At 30.8% G+C, this 17718-nt stretch overlaps 3 protein-coding genes across 3 annotated transcripts; 2 read left to right on the plus strand and 1 right to left on the minus strand.

The window, feature by feature from the left end:
• Positions 1–448: 448 nt before the first annotated feature.
• Positions 449–4140, minus strand: LOC107176984 (probable polygalacturonase At1g80170). The gene is made up of 9 exons (XM_052431277.1): positions 4009–4140; positions 3182–3319; positions 2690–2860; positions 2523–2546; positions 2215–2422; positions 2034–2115; positions 1511–1619; positions 1239–1355; positions 449–673 (listed from the first exon to the last, which is right to left on the minus strand). The coding sequence occupies exons 1-9, from the start codon at positions 4138–4140 to the stop codon at positions 449–451; spliced, it is 1206 nt and encodes a 401-aa protein (XP_052287237.1).
• A 6602-nt stretch (positions 4141–10742) lies between these two features.
• Positions 10743–12257, plus strand: LOC102627979 (caffeoyl-CoA O-methyltransferase 5-like). Its single transcript, XM_006465283.4, has 5 exons — positions 10743–10949; positions 11050–11129; positions 11289–11433; positions 11592–11723; positions 11846–12257. Exons 1-5 carry the CDS (start codon positions 10854–10856, stop codon positions 12137–12139), a joined length of 747 nt encoding a protein of 248 aa, XP_006465346.2. The 5' UTR covers positions 10743–10853; the 3' UTR covers positions 12140–12257.
• Positions 12258–14125: 1868 nt separating this feature from the next.
• On the plus strand, positions 14126–15538 carry LOC112495545 (caffeoyl-CoA O-methyltransferase 5-like). Its single transcript, XM_052431506.1, has 5 exons — positions 14126–14289; positions 14389–14468; positions 14627–14771; positions 14936–15067; positions 15164–15538. The coding sequence occupies exons 1-5, from the start codon at positions 14194–14196 to the stop codon at positions 15455–15457; spliced, it is 747 nt and encodes a 248-aa protein (XP_052287466.1). The 5' UTR covers positions 14126–14193; the 3' UTR covers positions 15458–15538.
• The last annotated feature ends 2180 nt before the right edge of the window (positions 15539–17718 follow it).

A 17718-nucleotide genomic window follows, 5' to 3' on the forward strand; every position in this document is an offset into this window, starting at 1 on the left:
TTCTTTAGACACGACCGTCCAGATGACAACATGAAAATTTTTAATTGGGAAAGAAACTATTCTTAAAGGATTCGATCATACCCTCAATTTAGTGAAGGCATGAGTTCACCACTAGGACAAAGATCTTTAAACATTTATACGCCTATCCTATATAAAGATTGAGTTAGGCTATTTTAACTCATTTTTTTTCTTAAAATTTTGACATAAATTTCGACCCCCCATGCATGTCCTGCAATCAGACGGTAGATATCATGTAAATTGACCATCCGGTAATTGTTTATCTTCATTATGAATGACAGTGCATAAGTACATGCAAGTAACTATATTAAAGTTTACTTGACTGATCACAGATATAAAAATCACGGTTCTCCTATCCCATTCATCAAGAAAATTTTATCTTCCTTACGGCTTGTCACATTGTGCGTATAGTATCTTAAAATTTAATCATCTAGAAACAGCACTTAGGTTGATCGTTTCCTTTGGACTGGCCATTAGCATTATTGCAACTGGAAATGACTCGCTGTCCTGGATTTGCTGGTTTCAGTTGAATCGTGTCCACTATGATATTGGTACAAGGAGAGCTGCTGCTGCAATTGAGGTTGATTGCCACTTCGGTCTTCGATGTTCCGAATGACTGAGCATAAAGAGCGTCATCTATATGAACCCCAGTGTCCTTTAACATAAGAAAAAAAAAATTACACGTATCAATATCATATATATTTATGTGTGTAAACTAATTCAAAACATATATAGAAATCGGAATATTTAATTGGAGACAAAAATGTTTTACTATGTTGGATGTAGAGTCAAATATTTTCTAATGCAACGTCCTATTTTTTAAATAATAACGCTACACATCCCAAAACTTTTATTCCAAAAAACTATCCTAAATAAAGTGGCATTCATTAATTGATTAGTTAGATAATATAATTAATTCATTTATCAACCATTCAATAAATAATACATTATTTAAGATGAAATTTAGGATAAAAAATTTAGAATATCTACCATTATTCTTTTTCAAAATGCGTATATGCACTAGCTAGTTATCAATAATTAGCTCAAATCCGTGGTTTATAAAAGTGCGAAATTTCGCACCTCATGAGAACGACAGTAAGAGATGATAAAAGTTTCAAATCAAGCAAAATGTGAACAAGACTTAATTGTATCTATAACTAAGGAATAATTCTACGTCAATTCTTTAAAAATATTTTTTGAAGGGCTAGTTTTGTCTTTACCGTTTCCTTGCAGGAATCTGCAACATCACAGTAGTGCTGATCGATAATGATCGGATTTTCCACATCTGTGAAGTTTAAATTTGAGAACACGATGTGCTTTACTGTGCCTTTTCCGACCTACAAAATCCAAATAAATAAAGTGTAATTTAATATAACACCATTTTTTACATTTCTGATACTCAGGGAGATTGTAAATTTAATTCCGGAATCTAATTACGCTAAAATTATTTATATAGAAAAAATGAATGTAATTCTGAATGTAATAATTATACCTGCCATGTTTTTATCCTTGCCCCATTCGTTGTCCCCTTGAAATTAATATTCGACACAGTAATATTTTCAACGTGTACCTCACCCCCATCCTTGCCTAAGCTTCCAATGCTAGGACCAACACAGAATCATACAAATCACTGATTATGGCTTTACTCCAAGAATTTTCACACTTATGATTGCCTTAACTTTTCTAATCAATTTTTTAATTGACTTAAAAAATAATTATTTGAGTTAACTAAGAAACTTTTTAGAGCAACCGATTTTAAGATCTAGTGGATGAGAGAGACCGTGACAATGGAGCGAGAGACAAAAGCCGAAAATAATGCAAGTTAAAGCAGAGTTTGCACTTGAGACGGACTAAATCAACATAATATTTCGCTTTGATAGCATTAGAGAAATTGATTAACCTAATAACTTAAGTTGATAGATACTCCAATAATAAATTTAAGACAAGTCTCAAAATTTGTTTAAAAAAAAGTGTTTTTTCTTATGCTGATTTAACTCATAAAATTAATTTCTTACCTCACGCCATGACCAGGGCCACAATCAACTTGAGTAATATTAATGTTTGAAGTATTGTCTCCAATTGAAATACAATCATCACCTAAAACAAAGCTCAACAAAAGCATCATGACTTGACTGGCAGGTAATATTTATTTAATTTCACTTTATGTTCAGCTGAATATTTATATAAATTAAGTACCATTACTGATATGTGCATTGTGGATATACACATTACTGGAAGCCTGAATATGAATCCCGTCAGTATTAGGGCTTGTTCCCGGAGCTTGTATGCTCAAGAATCCAAACTCCACTCCAATACATCCCATCACAGTGACATGAGTTTGGGGACTGTTGATGAAGTTCATGTTGTTCATACGAAGATTGTTACACCGATCGAATTTGAGCACCTATATATACATGCACATCTAATAACAACTTGGCATGCAGAAACAATTGAAACACTAATTTGTACACATAAATTAAATAAGCAAAAAGCTTATTACTTACCGTTGGTGCAAGCTTGACACATCCCTGTTGAAATGTTAAACCATATGAATATTAGTTTATGAGAAATAAATGGTAAAAATAGCTTGAAATTATGATATTCTCCTGCTTTTTTTCACTCAAATATAGCAAATTTGGCTTTATACAACAATGTATATTTCTATGTAAACCTCTTTCTTATTAATTTTGCAAGAAATGTCCCACCAGGCCTTCCCACGTCCATCTATCGTACCGGAGCCGTCAATTTGCAGACTGTCTACGCTCTGAATATCGAACCATTTTGATTTATCGTCTTCCTTCCATTCATTAGGACCGTTCGGTGCAATGATTGAACCTGATAGCTTTGTTGGGGGAAAAAATAGATTGATGAAGATACATCACTTAAATTAAATTTTAAGAAAAGAACTTATTGTATTCTTAGTAATAACCAAAAATCACTTGAATTGAAGAGTTTTCTTTGTGTTTTTTTTTCCTTCTCATGATGAAGAACAACAACGTATTTAACAAAAGCAAAACATAATTTACGAACGATATTTTATGGTGTCAAATTAAGAGTGCACATCATGTATAATCAATTAATTCCACCAAGCTGGACATAAATATAGGGTAATTTAATTCAAGTATGTTTCAGTTTTAGCTTTCTATGTCTTTAATCTGCTTACCATAATAGTGATATCACTTGACTTGCAGGGACCGGTGAAGGTTATAGGATGCACCAAGAATGTTTTTCCCTTTGGAATAACCATTGTAGGTGACTTTGCTGTGGCACTGCATGTGTTATTCCATGCTTTTATGAAAGCCTATACAATTTCAAATTACAAATTATTAAGTCAGTTTTTTCGTTTATCACAGTCAGTATCTAGTTGTTTAAAGGAGACTCTGATAAACAAAAAATATGAATCTTCAAAATTTGAGAAAAAAAAAGTTTAACTTTTTCTTTTGGTTGTATTAATAGAAAGTGAAAAATAACAAATTAAGTACCCAATGTCCAAAGGAATAAATAAAAATATGATTCTTCAAAATTAAAGTTTTTTTTTTTTGTTGAATCAACAGAAAATAAAAAATCACAAATTAAGTAGGGTGAGGTAGTTTTATAGAAAATGAGATGGAGTATAACCACCCATTTAAAACAACTCTTATAGTCCCTACGATTTGAGTCAATTATTCAAGTAGTCTTGTATTTTAAAAAATTATCTAAAACACCAATTAATATTGTTACTTTCACAGTTGATGGATGATAAATCTAATTCTATCAAGGATACCTCTTGGATTGCTTAAAGTCCGAGAAAGTTATCAAATCATATCATTTAATATATGATAATTAAATAGTTTAACAGAAACAATTGTACAACATGGATATTTTTGGGTAATTTTTTTTAAAAAAAGGCACTTATTGGATAAGTGACTACACTATAAGAACTAAAAGAGACAAAATTGGATAATTAACCCCGGCAAAATATCATAGCAGAAACAAATTTTTAGCTTTTACCATTGAATCGTCTGCATTGCCATCTCCAGCTGCCCCAAAATCCAGAACGTTAAATTCATCAGCATTAATGCGAATTGACGCTGTCGAGATGAGGTACAAGAAGTATAATATAGCACATAGATCCTGCAGCATAGGTTACAAAATATAAGTTTGAAAGATTTTATTGACCGTATTTTTCATAACAGTATTGTGCTAGACTTAATTAATATGAGCATCCAGCTTACACAAATACTAGTTAGTTCTTACCATAGCACATAGAAGACATGCAAAATGCAAAAACGGAAATTAAGCCAGACAATTTGCTATTGAAGCACTGAAGGAAAAGTGAAATCAAATGGGTTTAAAAGGCCGCTCTAGGTTATTCTCACAGAGGTTCTACAAGGAAAGAAATCTGAGATTGATTTTCATTTTTGTTAATGAACTCTAAAATGTAAACTAAAAGGAAATGAATTTTACTATTAGCATATATATCAGTTTTCTTCTATTCTACCATAAAATAAATACTGCATCCATGGAAGTGAATTATTTTGGAAAGAAATAATAATACAAAGATTTTGCAGAAACCTGTACCACACAGTGCAAGTTAATTACTAACATCAAATTCTGTATGCAGTCAAAACTCTAGCAAAATGTTACAACGAAAGGAAGAATCCAAGTGGTTTGAGAAAAAAAAAATCTAAAAACGAAAGTGTTTTTCTCCCTTTGTTATTGTGACATTTTAATACATGAAGAGAAAGAAATTAAGAATATTAAAATTATAAAAGATTGAGAGAGAGAGAGAGAATTGAGAATCTCAACGTGGTTAATTTATCAAAAAAAATTGAAAATTAAGCGCTTTAATCAATATAACTTCTCAGTGTTGTAGCTGATCATTTACTTTAATCTTTGCAAATCTCTATTTAAGCAAGATAATGAATAATAGATACTCTCGTACTTTAGGTTTCCATTTGAGCCTATAAAATCTTTTTATTTGAATATATACTATTTTTTTTCCAAATTTTAGATTTACCCCGACCACAAATTATATTTATTTCCAAATTAAATTCAATATATGTTCCTCAAAGAGATTTGGTCTAGACTAAATCATCCTCATGATTGTTGTTGAAATTAACCAAGAGCAAGAACTGTTGAAAGCACAAATGAGGCTGAACTTGAATCAAATCATGTAGGAGTGCCAGCAGGAGCTCATTTGATAACCAAGCCAGCAGCTCACATAGGATTTGTATTGGAAGCTGCATGTGAAGAGCAAGAAGGTTCTAGATGGCAAAATAGTTATGCTGAGATAGTGAGATTCCTTTGCAATTGTGTGATGAGTTTAGTTAGTTATTAAAGAACGGTCAAGATTAGTTGTAGAATATTCATTAGTTTTGAGTTTGTTATTTTTGGTACAACTGTAAATGTTAGCTGAGTGATGAGTTGAGAAAATCTGACCAACTAATATAAGTACTATTTATACAAGTGATTCGGTATGAAAAATAGTGAAATACAATTGCAAATTCTCTTCTCCATGTGATCTCCTAATTCTTTCATGCTATTAGAGCCTTGAAACAACAATGGGGAGTAATGAAAACCAAGCTAACAGTAATGGAGCATCAAGCTCAACCATAAATTCAACTTCAACCTCAAATATCAGCTTCTCTATTCTTAGCTCTTTGGTCTTCATCACACCTATCAAGCTCACTAATAACAATTACTTATTGTGGCAATCTCAAGTCATAGCAATAATCAATGCCAATGAACTTGAAGATTTGATTGACAACACAAAGAGTCCTCCAAATCGAGTTGTAATCTATGTCGACAATGATCAAACAGTTGTTAATCACCAAATCCATAATTTCAGATCTGGAGAAAGAATGATCAACAATTGCTGTGCTGGTTACTTTCAACTCTAAGGGAACAAGTTTTGAGTGCTGTCATTGGAGATAAGTCATCCCTGGATGTGTGGCAAATCCTCTCTACTCAATTTGGCACCAGATCTAGATCTAGAGTTCTTTATTTGAGAGCTCAGATTCAAACTATTAGAAAAGGATCAATGAACTTTCATGAGTACTACACTAAGATGAAAACCACTATGGATGCTTTGAGAGCTGCTGGAAACAATATGAGTGGATGATTTTGTGTTATGTTTGCTTGCTAGTCTTGGATCTGAATATGATTCTATTATTATTACCATCAATGTAAGGTCTGAAAGCACAACTCTCTCTTATGCATATGGCATGTTATTGAGTCGTGAAAATATGATTGAGTATCAATACTCCGTCAGTCACATGGATTATCAAGCAAATTTTGCCTATCGCAAAGAAAATCAGAGAAGGTATTGGCAATCTAACTTCAATATCAGTGGCAATGGAAATTATTATGGTGGAAGACAATTTAGGAATCCAAATGGAAATGGTTCTGATGGAAAACAGTTTGGTGGTGTTATCTCGAATCAAGCTATAAATTTTCAAGATAAAACAATTATGCATATCTAACTAAACAGCATGCTTTTTTTTTTTTATTCTAATTTCGCAGTTTGTTGATAAACTTTTATCATAAAATACGAGAATTTCTTTAAGTATCTAAGTTGTAATTTAAAAAATAGAGAACATTCTGTATTTCGGCTAAAATTTAGAGAAATTATCTCCTTTCCATTAGATATAATGGCGGACACAAGAATTTAATTCGGAATGAACAATTCACTATGGTGGCATTTGACAATGCGAATGGCAATAATAATGACAACACTGGTTTTCTTCTTCCCAGTCTTCTTAATTTTACTAATTATCGTTACTTATAGCAATCATGGATGGTAAGACAAAATGGCTATAAATAACCCGTAAAAAGTATTGGGCAATTGTGTCTCCTTATTTTATGAGTTGGACTATTGGCACCCCTCTAATCTCTTTATAAAACCCCTTTTTTAGTTATATTCATTTTATTTTAAAAAATACCCCTTTTTTTAGATACACTTCTCAATTTTTATTTGATTTGTTTTATTGTTAAAACTCAAAGTATTATTATCATATTTTTTAATTATTTTCAATTTTATTATTACTCTACACACAAATTAAAAAGTTATATGAGTGATAAGTTTTTTAGTGTTATTATTGGCTGAAATAACACATATTTCAAATTATAATTTCAAAGCAATTTTAAGTATAAAAATATTTAATCAATAAGAAATCAAAAGAGAACAATAGATTATTCTAAATTTGTATAAATTATTTTAGTTAGATAGGAAGTAACATATATATATATATATATATTTTAAAGGATTGATTATGAATTAAGTAATTTGCTGGAAAAAAAAAATATATGTGTTTAATTTTCAATTGTTTTTAATTGTAATTTTATTTAAAGTGGGGTTTTGTAAGAATAATGTAGGGGTGCCAATAGCTCCACTCTTATTTTATTTATATTTACAAGGTTAGAAGAATAGAACGGTGGGCCTCTTAAATTTGAGGAATCATGCACTTCCATTTTGGGCGTTTATTAGTTTAAAATTTGTAGCCCATGGAGATAATTTTATGGGCTCTTGGGCCACTTATGAATTTAATAAAAGAGCATGTAAATTAATTGAGTTATCATAAACCATAACTTATGGGTTTGCTGTATGTTATATTATATGTAATTTAATCTGGAACTTAGAACGAATATGAAGAAATTAATGATACTTCTTTATTTTTAAAGTTGTTCTCAATAAAATACAAATGGTACAAATATCCAACGAGGAGGATACAACTCATGAGTTTTTGTAGTGCAACTAAGCAGTGATATGGAAACTAAGTTTACCATTCTTTATCTTAATAGACGTCATAGTGAGGATATGGCATTGGATCAACTGTGTTGTCCAGAAGAGAGGAAATCAAGATAATGAAGAGTGACGCCTAACCGCCCAGGATCTTGACAGAGGGGCAACCGATCACATCACAAACTTATCGTGCATATCATTCATCATACAATGATTTTGATCGAGGACAATTATCTACCGACTCTTATTTTTTCGTATTTTTTAAAAATTACACAATTTTTATTTTTTTTAATTCTATTTAAAGTTATATTATTTTACACCTATCATCCTCTATCTTCAAACATATCGTTGTGAAATGATAATTTTACTCTCATGATGTCAGTAAAATTCTAACAGTGTTATAATAGGAGTGGACCAATGAAAAAAATGTTAACTTCAGGTGGAGTGCTGCCAAAAAAAATATATATTTAAATATTTTAAAAAAAATTAAAAAAAATAGGTGGTCGATGAATAATTACATTTTGATCAAATTATGTAGTACGAAATGCAAGTTAATTATATCAAATCCTCTGCACAATCAAAATGATTGAGTTGAAATCAGGCAAAATGTTACGATCAAAAATATTTTGACTATCTAATTTTGTGACTGTTTATTATATTTGGGTTTAAAATTCGTCATGGATTTATAGTATCGTGAATCAGTTTTTAATGTTGTAAAAGTCGATTAACGATGATGTAAACCCATCCTGAACTTTAATTCTAAAATGAATTTTTTTTTTCCTAATTCTATTTGCAGCCATTAAAACTAAACTCTGGATTACCTTTTTTTTTTCTTTTCTAACTATTAAATTAATTTTTTTCAATTTTTTTAAAGGCCTTGAAAAAAGCTCGATTCCAGCCATTTGACACACCCACTCATAACAATATAATTAAGTATATACGATAAATCCCCAATTAACTTTTTTTTTCTTAATTCCATAGATCTGCATCTTGAAATTTACTCAATTATAAATTAGTTTTCAGTAATTATAAATTACTCCTTGTGAATTGTGATAATTCCAAAATGAAATATTTTTCCTAATTCTATTTGCAGCCATTAAATTTACATTCAAACTAAAATCTAGAGGCCCACTCCAAATGGCCGCTGAAAACATTTAAACATTTATTTTTTTAACTATTAAATTAAATTTTTTTCAAATTCTTTTTTTTTTTTTTTCAAAAAAAGGCCTTGAGCAAAGCTTGATTCGACCCATTTCATTTGACACACCCATTCATTAAACTCATTCGTAATGTAGTTAAGTATATATAATAAATCCCTAATTAACTTTTTTTTTTCTTAATTCCATTGATCTGCATCTTGAAGTTTACCCAATTATAATTTAATTTTCAACAACTAACTTAACTAAATGAAACCATGTAAATATAAAAAGAATTTTTTTACTTGCAAAATTAAACTAGATCATGTATATAAGAAAAAAGGCAGCAATGAATTAATTCTGGATATTTATGATATTCTTTTGTCGTTTTACTAAGCGACTGAAGATAAAATTAATCATTAATCTAACAAAAGGATCGAATTGAGGATTTTTTTTAGTATTCGGAAAGGTGTGTTGAGTAATATCTTTCTTCTTAAATTTGGCACATAATTTTCATAAATAAATTGGTGTTGAGACTTTTTTTTTTTTTTAATGAGGTTATCTTAAATGTACTCTTTTCATACCGATTGAATCATGGAAAATATTATTATTAAATTATCCTTGATCAAAATTACATTTGTGTACAAAACATTTTCATTGTCTTCTAAAAGAAATTCGCTTTCAAAACAACATCATAAAAGCATTGTATTCCTTGCACTCTTCTGAAATTCATATCATCTAAGTCATGGTTGTTTAATCCGGTTAGCAAACTAATTCTGCACTCATTGAACCTTATCAATGTTTGCTTTTCTAGCTTAATTACTTATTACTTGTGATAATAACTTATTGTCGTTTGATGGACGCAAATCACCCTCAGTTCAATGCTATCTGTTTACGCATAAGTATATAGTAAATTTTTTTCCTTTTTTTAAAAAAGAAAATTCAAAGGTGATGTACCAATTTTTTTCTTTTTTATTTGAGTATCAAAGTTCGAATCAGATCCTATTTGGAGGTTTGATTACATTCTTTACAAACAAAACAAGACCATTAAAAGAAACAGAAAGAACATGTCACTTTTTTGTCTCTTTTTATCAGTTTAAATTCGAATTAAGGAATAAAAATCAACAAAGAATAGAAGATGAAATATAAAGAATTTTGTCCCAAAGAAAAAAAAAAAGCTGATAGAATGAGAAACTATGCGTTAGTAAGGTTAAATTTGGAATATCAGGAGGTGCAGAGAGTAAAAAATTAATTCTTAAATCTTTGTAATAGGTGTAATTAGTAAATGTGTATAGAAAGTAATTTAATGAGTTTAAATAATTTTTTTTTTTTTGTTTATGTAATTCTTTACTTTTACTCTATTTTTCTAATTAAAATTATTTATTCTACCTTGAGAAAAAGAGGGGAATGAATGACTGAAGACCAACCCAAAATGATCCCAATATCATATCATGTCGAGCAGGTGGGCTGCAAGACAAATTTTAGGTCTTATCACCTGGCCCATGAAGGTGGTGAAGTCTTATTATACATGAAGCATCTTTTTTTGGTGGCCACTTCTTTTGTCTTCAGATTTTGACAGGAACGCACACAATTAACTTTGATACTCAAATAAGAAAGAAAAAAATTGGTACATCACCTTTGAATTTTCCTTTTTTAAAAAAGGAAAAAAAGAGACAAAAAAGTGATATGTTCTTTGTTGATTTTTTATATACTTATGCGTAAACAGATAACATTGAACTGAGGGTGATTAGTGTCCATCAAACGACAATAAGTTATTATGACAAGGAATAAGTAATTAAGTTAGAAAAGCAAACAGTAATAAGATTTAATGAGTGCAGAATTAGTTTGCTAACTGGATTAAACAACCATAACTAAGTCGAGAGGACCGGCTTAGTGGCTACATACTATATATACTACTATGGACATAATAAATTGGTAGTGTAAGTACTCTGTCCAGTACAAATAAACACCAAGTAATGGCTCCGAATCAAGAAGGGCAAGAAAACAAGGCTGCTGACTTCCTGCAATTATCCAAGACGAAGAATCTTTTGCAGAGTGATGAGCTTTACCAGGTGTATAATTTTTTAAAAAATGACAAATTCATTTCCTGTTTCCTCAATCCAGATGTCGTCAATTAATTGAAAATGGAATTAATTCTTAATATCCTTGCAGTATATACTCGAAACTAGTGTATATCCAAGAGAGCATGAATGTTTGAAGGAGCTCCGCGAGTTGACAAAAAAGCATCCACGGTGAGCTTCTCGTTAATTACGTAATTAATATATAGGACAGGTCTGGTGAGATTCTGCTTTCTGATTAAAATTCCTGATTATTTGTATTTTGATGATTTCTTGTCAGCTGTTCTTTTTCTATTTTGTATATTTTTCTCAACATATTGATGGAATGCGCAGGAACCACATGTTGAGCACACCTGATGAAGCACAATTCCTGAGCATGCTACTCAAGCTTATCAACGCCAAGAATACCATGGAAATTGGTGTTTACACTGGTTACTCTCTCCTATACACTGCCCTTGCTATTCCCGACGACGGCAAGGTACAGTGGATGAATAGGAATTTTTTTTTACCTTACGCGTTTATTGAACTTGGGACTTGAGCCTTCGGAAGATAGCTCTTCCCATTGGAATCAGACCTTGACTTCGATATATATATATATATTAATTAAACTGGTCTTAATATTGAATACTGTTACAGATATTGGCCATGGACATCAATAGAGAATACTACGAACTCGGTCTCCCCATAATTGAAAAGGCTGGTGTTGCTCATAAGATTGACTTCAGAGAGGGCCCTGCTCTTCCTCTTCTTGATCAAATGATCCAAGACGTAAGCAAAAAATTTCTCCCAAAAATAATAGTAATAATAATAAACAAAAAATTGTTTAGTATATAGAAGATTAGAGCTCTAATTGATCTGTATAGCTCAAAATTAATGTTTGAATTTCGCAGGAAAAATATCATGGGACATTTGACTTTATCTTTGTTGATGCTGACAAGAATAACTACATCAACTACCACGAGAGGATTATTGCACTTGTGAAGGTTGGGGGAGTGATTGGCTACGACAACACGCTGTGGTGTGGATCTGTAGCTGTGCCACCGGATTCAATAATGGATGAGAGACTCAGATATTTCAGGGACTTTGTGTTGGAATTCAACAAGGCTGTGGCTCTGGATCCAAGGATCGAGATTTGCCAACTCTCTATTGCTGATGGGGTTACATTATGCCGTCGCATTAGTTGATCGTCATTTTATCCGTTGTACTTTGCAAAATTATCTTTGATCTCTGCTCCATGAGTAAGCAGTTGTTTAGAAAACTGCATTGTTCTAAATTTTAAAAATAAACTCCTAAATTATATCATTACATAAGCTGTCAATCGAAGTTTATATATAATTTATGAACCGTAGGGTTGATAAAGTTTAAATTTTTTATTTTTTAAAATTTAAATTTGAGTGGTTAATCAAATATTTTACATTTATTTTTTTATAATTTAGTGTGTGATATATGCTTTATTATCTACATGATTTAATTTTATTATTTATTATTCATATACAATTAAGAAAATCATGTTTTTTAAAAGAAAATTAAATAGATCTTTAAACTAAACCTGAACTCATTCTGACTCTTAATTTGAATCGACTTAACCACCATTGGCTTCAATTAAAAAAAAAATCATATTGTAGGCATCTTTTCAGTTTTGATTCGGAGAGATATTTACCAAATTTTCTAAGTGATACTTTTTCAATTTTTTTTTTAATAATATCATCATCAAACGCATTTAAAAATTATCGACATTTATCGGGGAAAAGTCGGTGGACCGCGCACTCAAAAGAAGCACCTTGACGTCTTGATCAATATAAACCGAACAATCCAAAAAACAAATATTATTTATTAACAGGAAGTGATTCTTCGAGATCGTGAAAAAGGGAAAAAGACAATGACCACAGAGAGCACTCATGAATGCCACTTTTTTCTAGAGGAAAATCCAAAGCCAAAAAAAAAACAAAAAAAAAAAAAAAAGAAAGAAACTACAACTATGAGAAAAATGGATTTTTTTTTTTTTTTTTTGTGTGTGGCTAAGATAATTGTGCAAAGAAAACAATCTAGACCAACCGGTGAAATACAAAATAAGTTTACAACATTATAAATTAATCTTTTTCAATGTGTTACATAGTTATAAGCTGTTTTACATGTACATAGTTGTAACCCACCTGCACCAGCGGCTCCATACAATTGAAAGATTATTTAAATACAGACAGCTTATAACAGATTATATCTATGTAACACGTTGAAAACAGCTACAGCAGCTTATAACAAAGATAATAAATTATCTTTTTCAACGTGCTGCTTAATGGAGCAGCTAGGCAAGCAGTGGCGGACCTACAGCTGGGCAGTCCAGTCTGGTCCGGAAAAAATCACTCAAACTCTTTATATTTTGATTAATTTTATATATAGATAGAGTTTTTATTTTATTTTTATATATGTCTCTAATTGAGTTACCCTTATGTTTTATCAATTTCATATAACAATAGAGCTTCTATTTTATTTTTAAATATGTCCCTAATTCAATTATATTATTTCTCCGATTGAAATTGGTGACTCATTTTATAAAATGAATAAATTATATATTTATTGAATAGATTGAAAATATTAGGGGTCTAAAATGATTACTGCTTTAATCTATTTTTTTAAAAAAATTCTAATTGAAAAAGAAAGTGTGTCAATGTAATATAACATCATCACTAGGATTACAAGTACTTGAAAAAAACATAAAGTAAAAATTATCAACATTTTCATAAAATTTTTATGTAAATTTTGATATTTTATTTATTAGTTACGTTAACTAAGATGATAAGTTAGAAAATAAACCGAATATATATATATCTTGCACAGTTAATATAATTTTTAAATAATTTTTATAATTAAAATAATAAAAATATTATAGACTTTTTTTTTTTTTGGTCTTATCCACGAGGTATCCTGGGGAGAGATATTATAGACTTTTAATCCTACAAATATGAGAATTATTTAATAGTCAAAAATAGAACTGCTCCATCACAATATCAAAATCAAATTGGACATGTGGAGAGAAATTATTGGAAAACATTATATGGGAGTTCATTTTCAAGTTTTTATTGTGGCCAAGATTGTGTGGATAAAATAATCAGTACGTGGTTGGCATGACTTTGTGGCGGAGAAGGAAAGTCGAGAAGGCTGGCTTAGTGGCTATATACCATATATAGGATACTAAATTGGTAGTGTAAGTGCTCTGTCCAGTACAAATAAACACCAAGTAATGGCTCCGAATCAAGAATGGCGAGAAAACAAGGCTGCTGACTTCCTGCAATTGTCTAAGACCAAGACTCTTTTACAGAGTGATGAACTCTACCAGGTGTATAATCTTTAAAACGTTACGAATTCATTTCCCGTTTCCTCAATCCAGATGTCTTCAATTAATTTGAAAATGGAATTAATGATTAATATCTCGCAGTATATACTTGAAACTAGTGTATATCCAAGAGAGCACGAGTGTTTGAAGGAGCTCCGCGAGTTGACGGAAAAGCATCCACGGTAAGATTCTCGTCAATTACATAGTTAATATATAGGAGAAGTCTGGTGAGATTCTGCGTTCTAATTAAGAATCTTGATTATTTATATTTGATGATTTCTTATCAGCTGTTCTTTTTCTTTTTTGTAAATTGTTCTCAACAAATTAATGGAATGCGCAGGAACTTTATGTTGAGCGCACCTGACGAAGCACAATTCCTGAGCATGCTACTCAAGCTTATCAACGCCAAGAATACCATGGAAATTGGTGTTTATACTGGTTACTCTCTCCTCGTAACTGCCCTTGCTATTCCCGACGACGGCAAGGTACAGTGGATGAATACAAATCTTTTTTTTTTTTTAAATTAACCCACGCATTTATTGAACTTGGGACTCGAGCCTTCGAAAGATAGCTCTTCCCCATTAGAATCAGACCCTGGCTTCAATATTTATACTAATTAAACTGGTCTTAATATTGAATATTGTTACAGATATTGGCCATGGACATCAATAGAGAATACTACGAACTCGGTCTCCCCATAATTGAAAAGGCTGGTATTGCTCACAAGATTGACTTCAGAGAGGGCCCAGCTCTCCCTCTTCTCGATCAAATGATCCAAGACGTAAGCACAAATTCCTCGTATAAGATTGTTTAGTATATAGAAGATTAGAGCTGTAATTGATTTGTATAGCTCAAAATTAATGTTTGAATTTCACAGGAAAAATATCATGGGACATTTGACTTTATCTTTGTTGATGCTGATAAGAATAACTACATTAACTACCACAAGAGGATTATTGAACTTGTGAAGGTTGGGGGAGTGATTGGCTACGACAACACGCTGTGGTATGGATCTGTAGCTGCACCACCTGACGCAAAAATGGATGAGAGAATCAGATATCACAGGGACTTTGTGTTGGAATTGAACAAGGCTCTCGCTGTTGATCCACGGATCGAGATTTGCCAACTCTCTATTGGTGATGGGGTTACATTATGTCGCCGCATTAGTTGATCGTTATTGTATCCGTTGTATTTTCCAAAATTATCTTTCAACTCTGCTCAATGAATAAGCAATTAAGTAGGTGTTTGGAAAGCTGCATTTTTCCAAAATTTAAAAATACATTACTAAATTTTATCATTAGATTAACTGAATTGTTCTCAAATAAGCTGTCACGCATAGTGTAATAATACATAGACTATTTGACTAATCAACTTTCTCAAATCTTAGGAAGGTCTAGGATTCATTGCTAGATGAGATACACAAAATTTAAGCCTTTCAATATTAATTCAATCAATGGATCAAATTTAATGTTAACTTTTATTTTTATTAATAACAAACTAAAAATTAATGGGTCTCTGAATATATTATTAAATACTTTTTCATTCTTTTTCCTCTTAATTTCACTCCATATTTGAACTTATTTTGATTCTTTCTATCTGTCACTTGCTTTAAATAACTCTTTGATTAAAATGATTAAAATCAAGTGTAGACAATAGTAGATAATTGATTAAAGATGTTCGTTTCAACTTCTAATATCAAAGAAATATATTTGTAATGTATATAATCAACACTAAACATACATTTAGTATTTTAATTAAACATTGATTGACAAATAAAGTTTCTTTCTGATGTTTATAATCAATTGGATTATGACTTCTAAATTATAAGATTTTGTCAAAGTGGTTGAAACAATTTAAGAGATGAATGATGGTACAAGTGGCTCGAAAAATCATGCATGTTGATAATTTTAAAACATCAATAGTGTAAGTGACTTTTGATACAATAGAAGAAGCTCAAAATTATAGGGGTCAGGCTACAGTGCAACTGTGGTATCGTGTCACGGTTGCACCAGTTGTTGGATCCACTCAAATGAGTAGGGTCCACTTAAATAAGTGAAAATCCAACGGTTATGTGTAACTGTGTCACGGTACCACAGTTACATCACAATTTTATCCAAATTATAGTTGACAAGAATGATTTTGGATTCAAACTTGAACTTCATCTAAAACAAGATGGGTGTCAAACGAAGTAAATAGCAGGCAATTTGTGTGTCCACTAAGGAAAGTATTTTCCGAAAGGAATTAAAAAAAAAACACGTGGCTGTATAAGAAAATGAAGAAAGGGATGTGCAAGATCAAGAGAACTTAAGTAAAAGAGGTATCGTCAAGTGTCAGTGCGAAGCTTGTATGTGAATTATGCAAGAATGATAAATAATTAAAATAAATGGAGGGTTTCAATCTTTAAGGATACTCCTAATCGCTAAGGAGAGTTATTTACTGCAAGTGAAAAACAGAGGGAATCAAAATCATATAAATTATGGGGAGAAAAAGGAAAATTAGTTAATAACTAAATGGAGCCTATTATTTTTTAAGTGCGGGTGCAAAGATCGTATGGGAATTATACAAGAACGTTAATAATTAAAAAAAAATGGATAGATTCAATCTTTAAGGATACTCCTAGTCACAAAAGAGAGTTATTTACTGCAAGTGAAAAATAGAGATAATCAAAATCATATATATTATGGAGAGAAAGGGGAAAATGTTATCAATTTTTAATTTTGATATCAATAAAAATAAAATTCATCATTTAATTTCATCCACTTATTTGGTTGGTGTTGAAAGGTTAAGATTTTGTGTATATCATATTATGTCAAAAAAGGAGGCTCTCGATCCCTATATATATATAATCACTATCAAGTGCAGATGCCTGAATCTTTTAAAGTGTAGATTTACCATACACATTATATGGTGCATACAATGAATTTGCATTTTAATAGATGTAAACATCCGTACGCACGCGCACACCGACACACACACATATAAACCCTTCCTTTTATTCATGCCAAAATGCAGATTCGCTATTATACCATATAGCTTTAACGTGCTTCTCTTCAATTAGATATAACGTCATATGGTGTATAGCAAATATGCAAGAAATTTGCATTTGAACTTGAGAATTATTATATATGTGAGCTTCTCAAGTATAGACACTAAAATTCAGATATCATGTGGCTTCGTGTTAACACCATATGATGTTAAAGTGTTTTTGTTCAATTAATTATAACATCATATGTTGTTAACTTGAATAAGCATGAAATCTGCATTTTACCATCTACACTTGAGAATTATTATCTGTAAATTTATTATAATATTTTTTGTATTTTATTTATTATATATTATATGTTATTTCTATTTTAGTATTACATTTATATTTATTTTGACTATAATTAAAGGATATAATAGTAAAAAAAAAAAGATTTGTGTGACCATTTT

Source organism: Citrus sinensis, chromosome 7 (genome assembly GCF_022201045.2).
Source record: "Citrus sinensis cultivar Valencia sweet orange chromosome 7, DVS_A1.0, whole genome shotgun sequence".
Taxonomy (NCBI): Eukaryota; Viridiplantae; Streptophyta; class Magnoliopsida; order Sapindales; family Rutaceae; genus Citrus; species Citrus sinensis.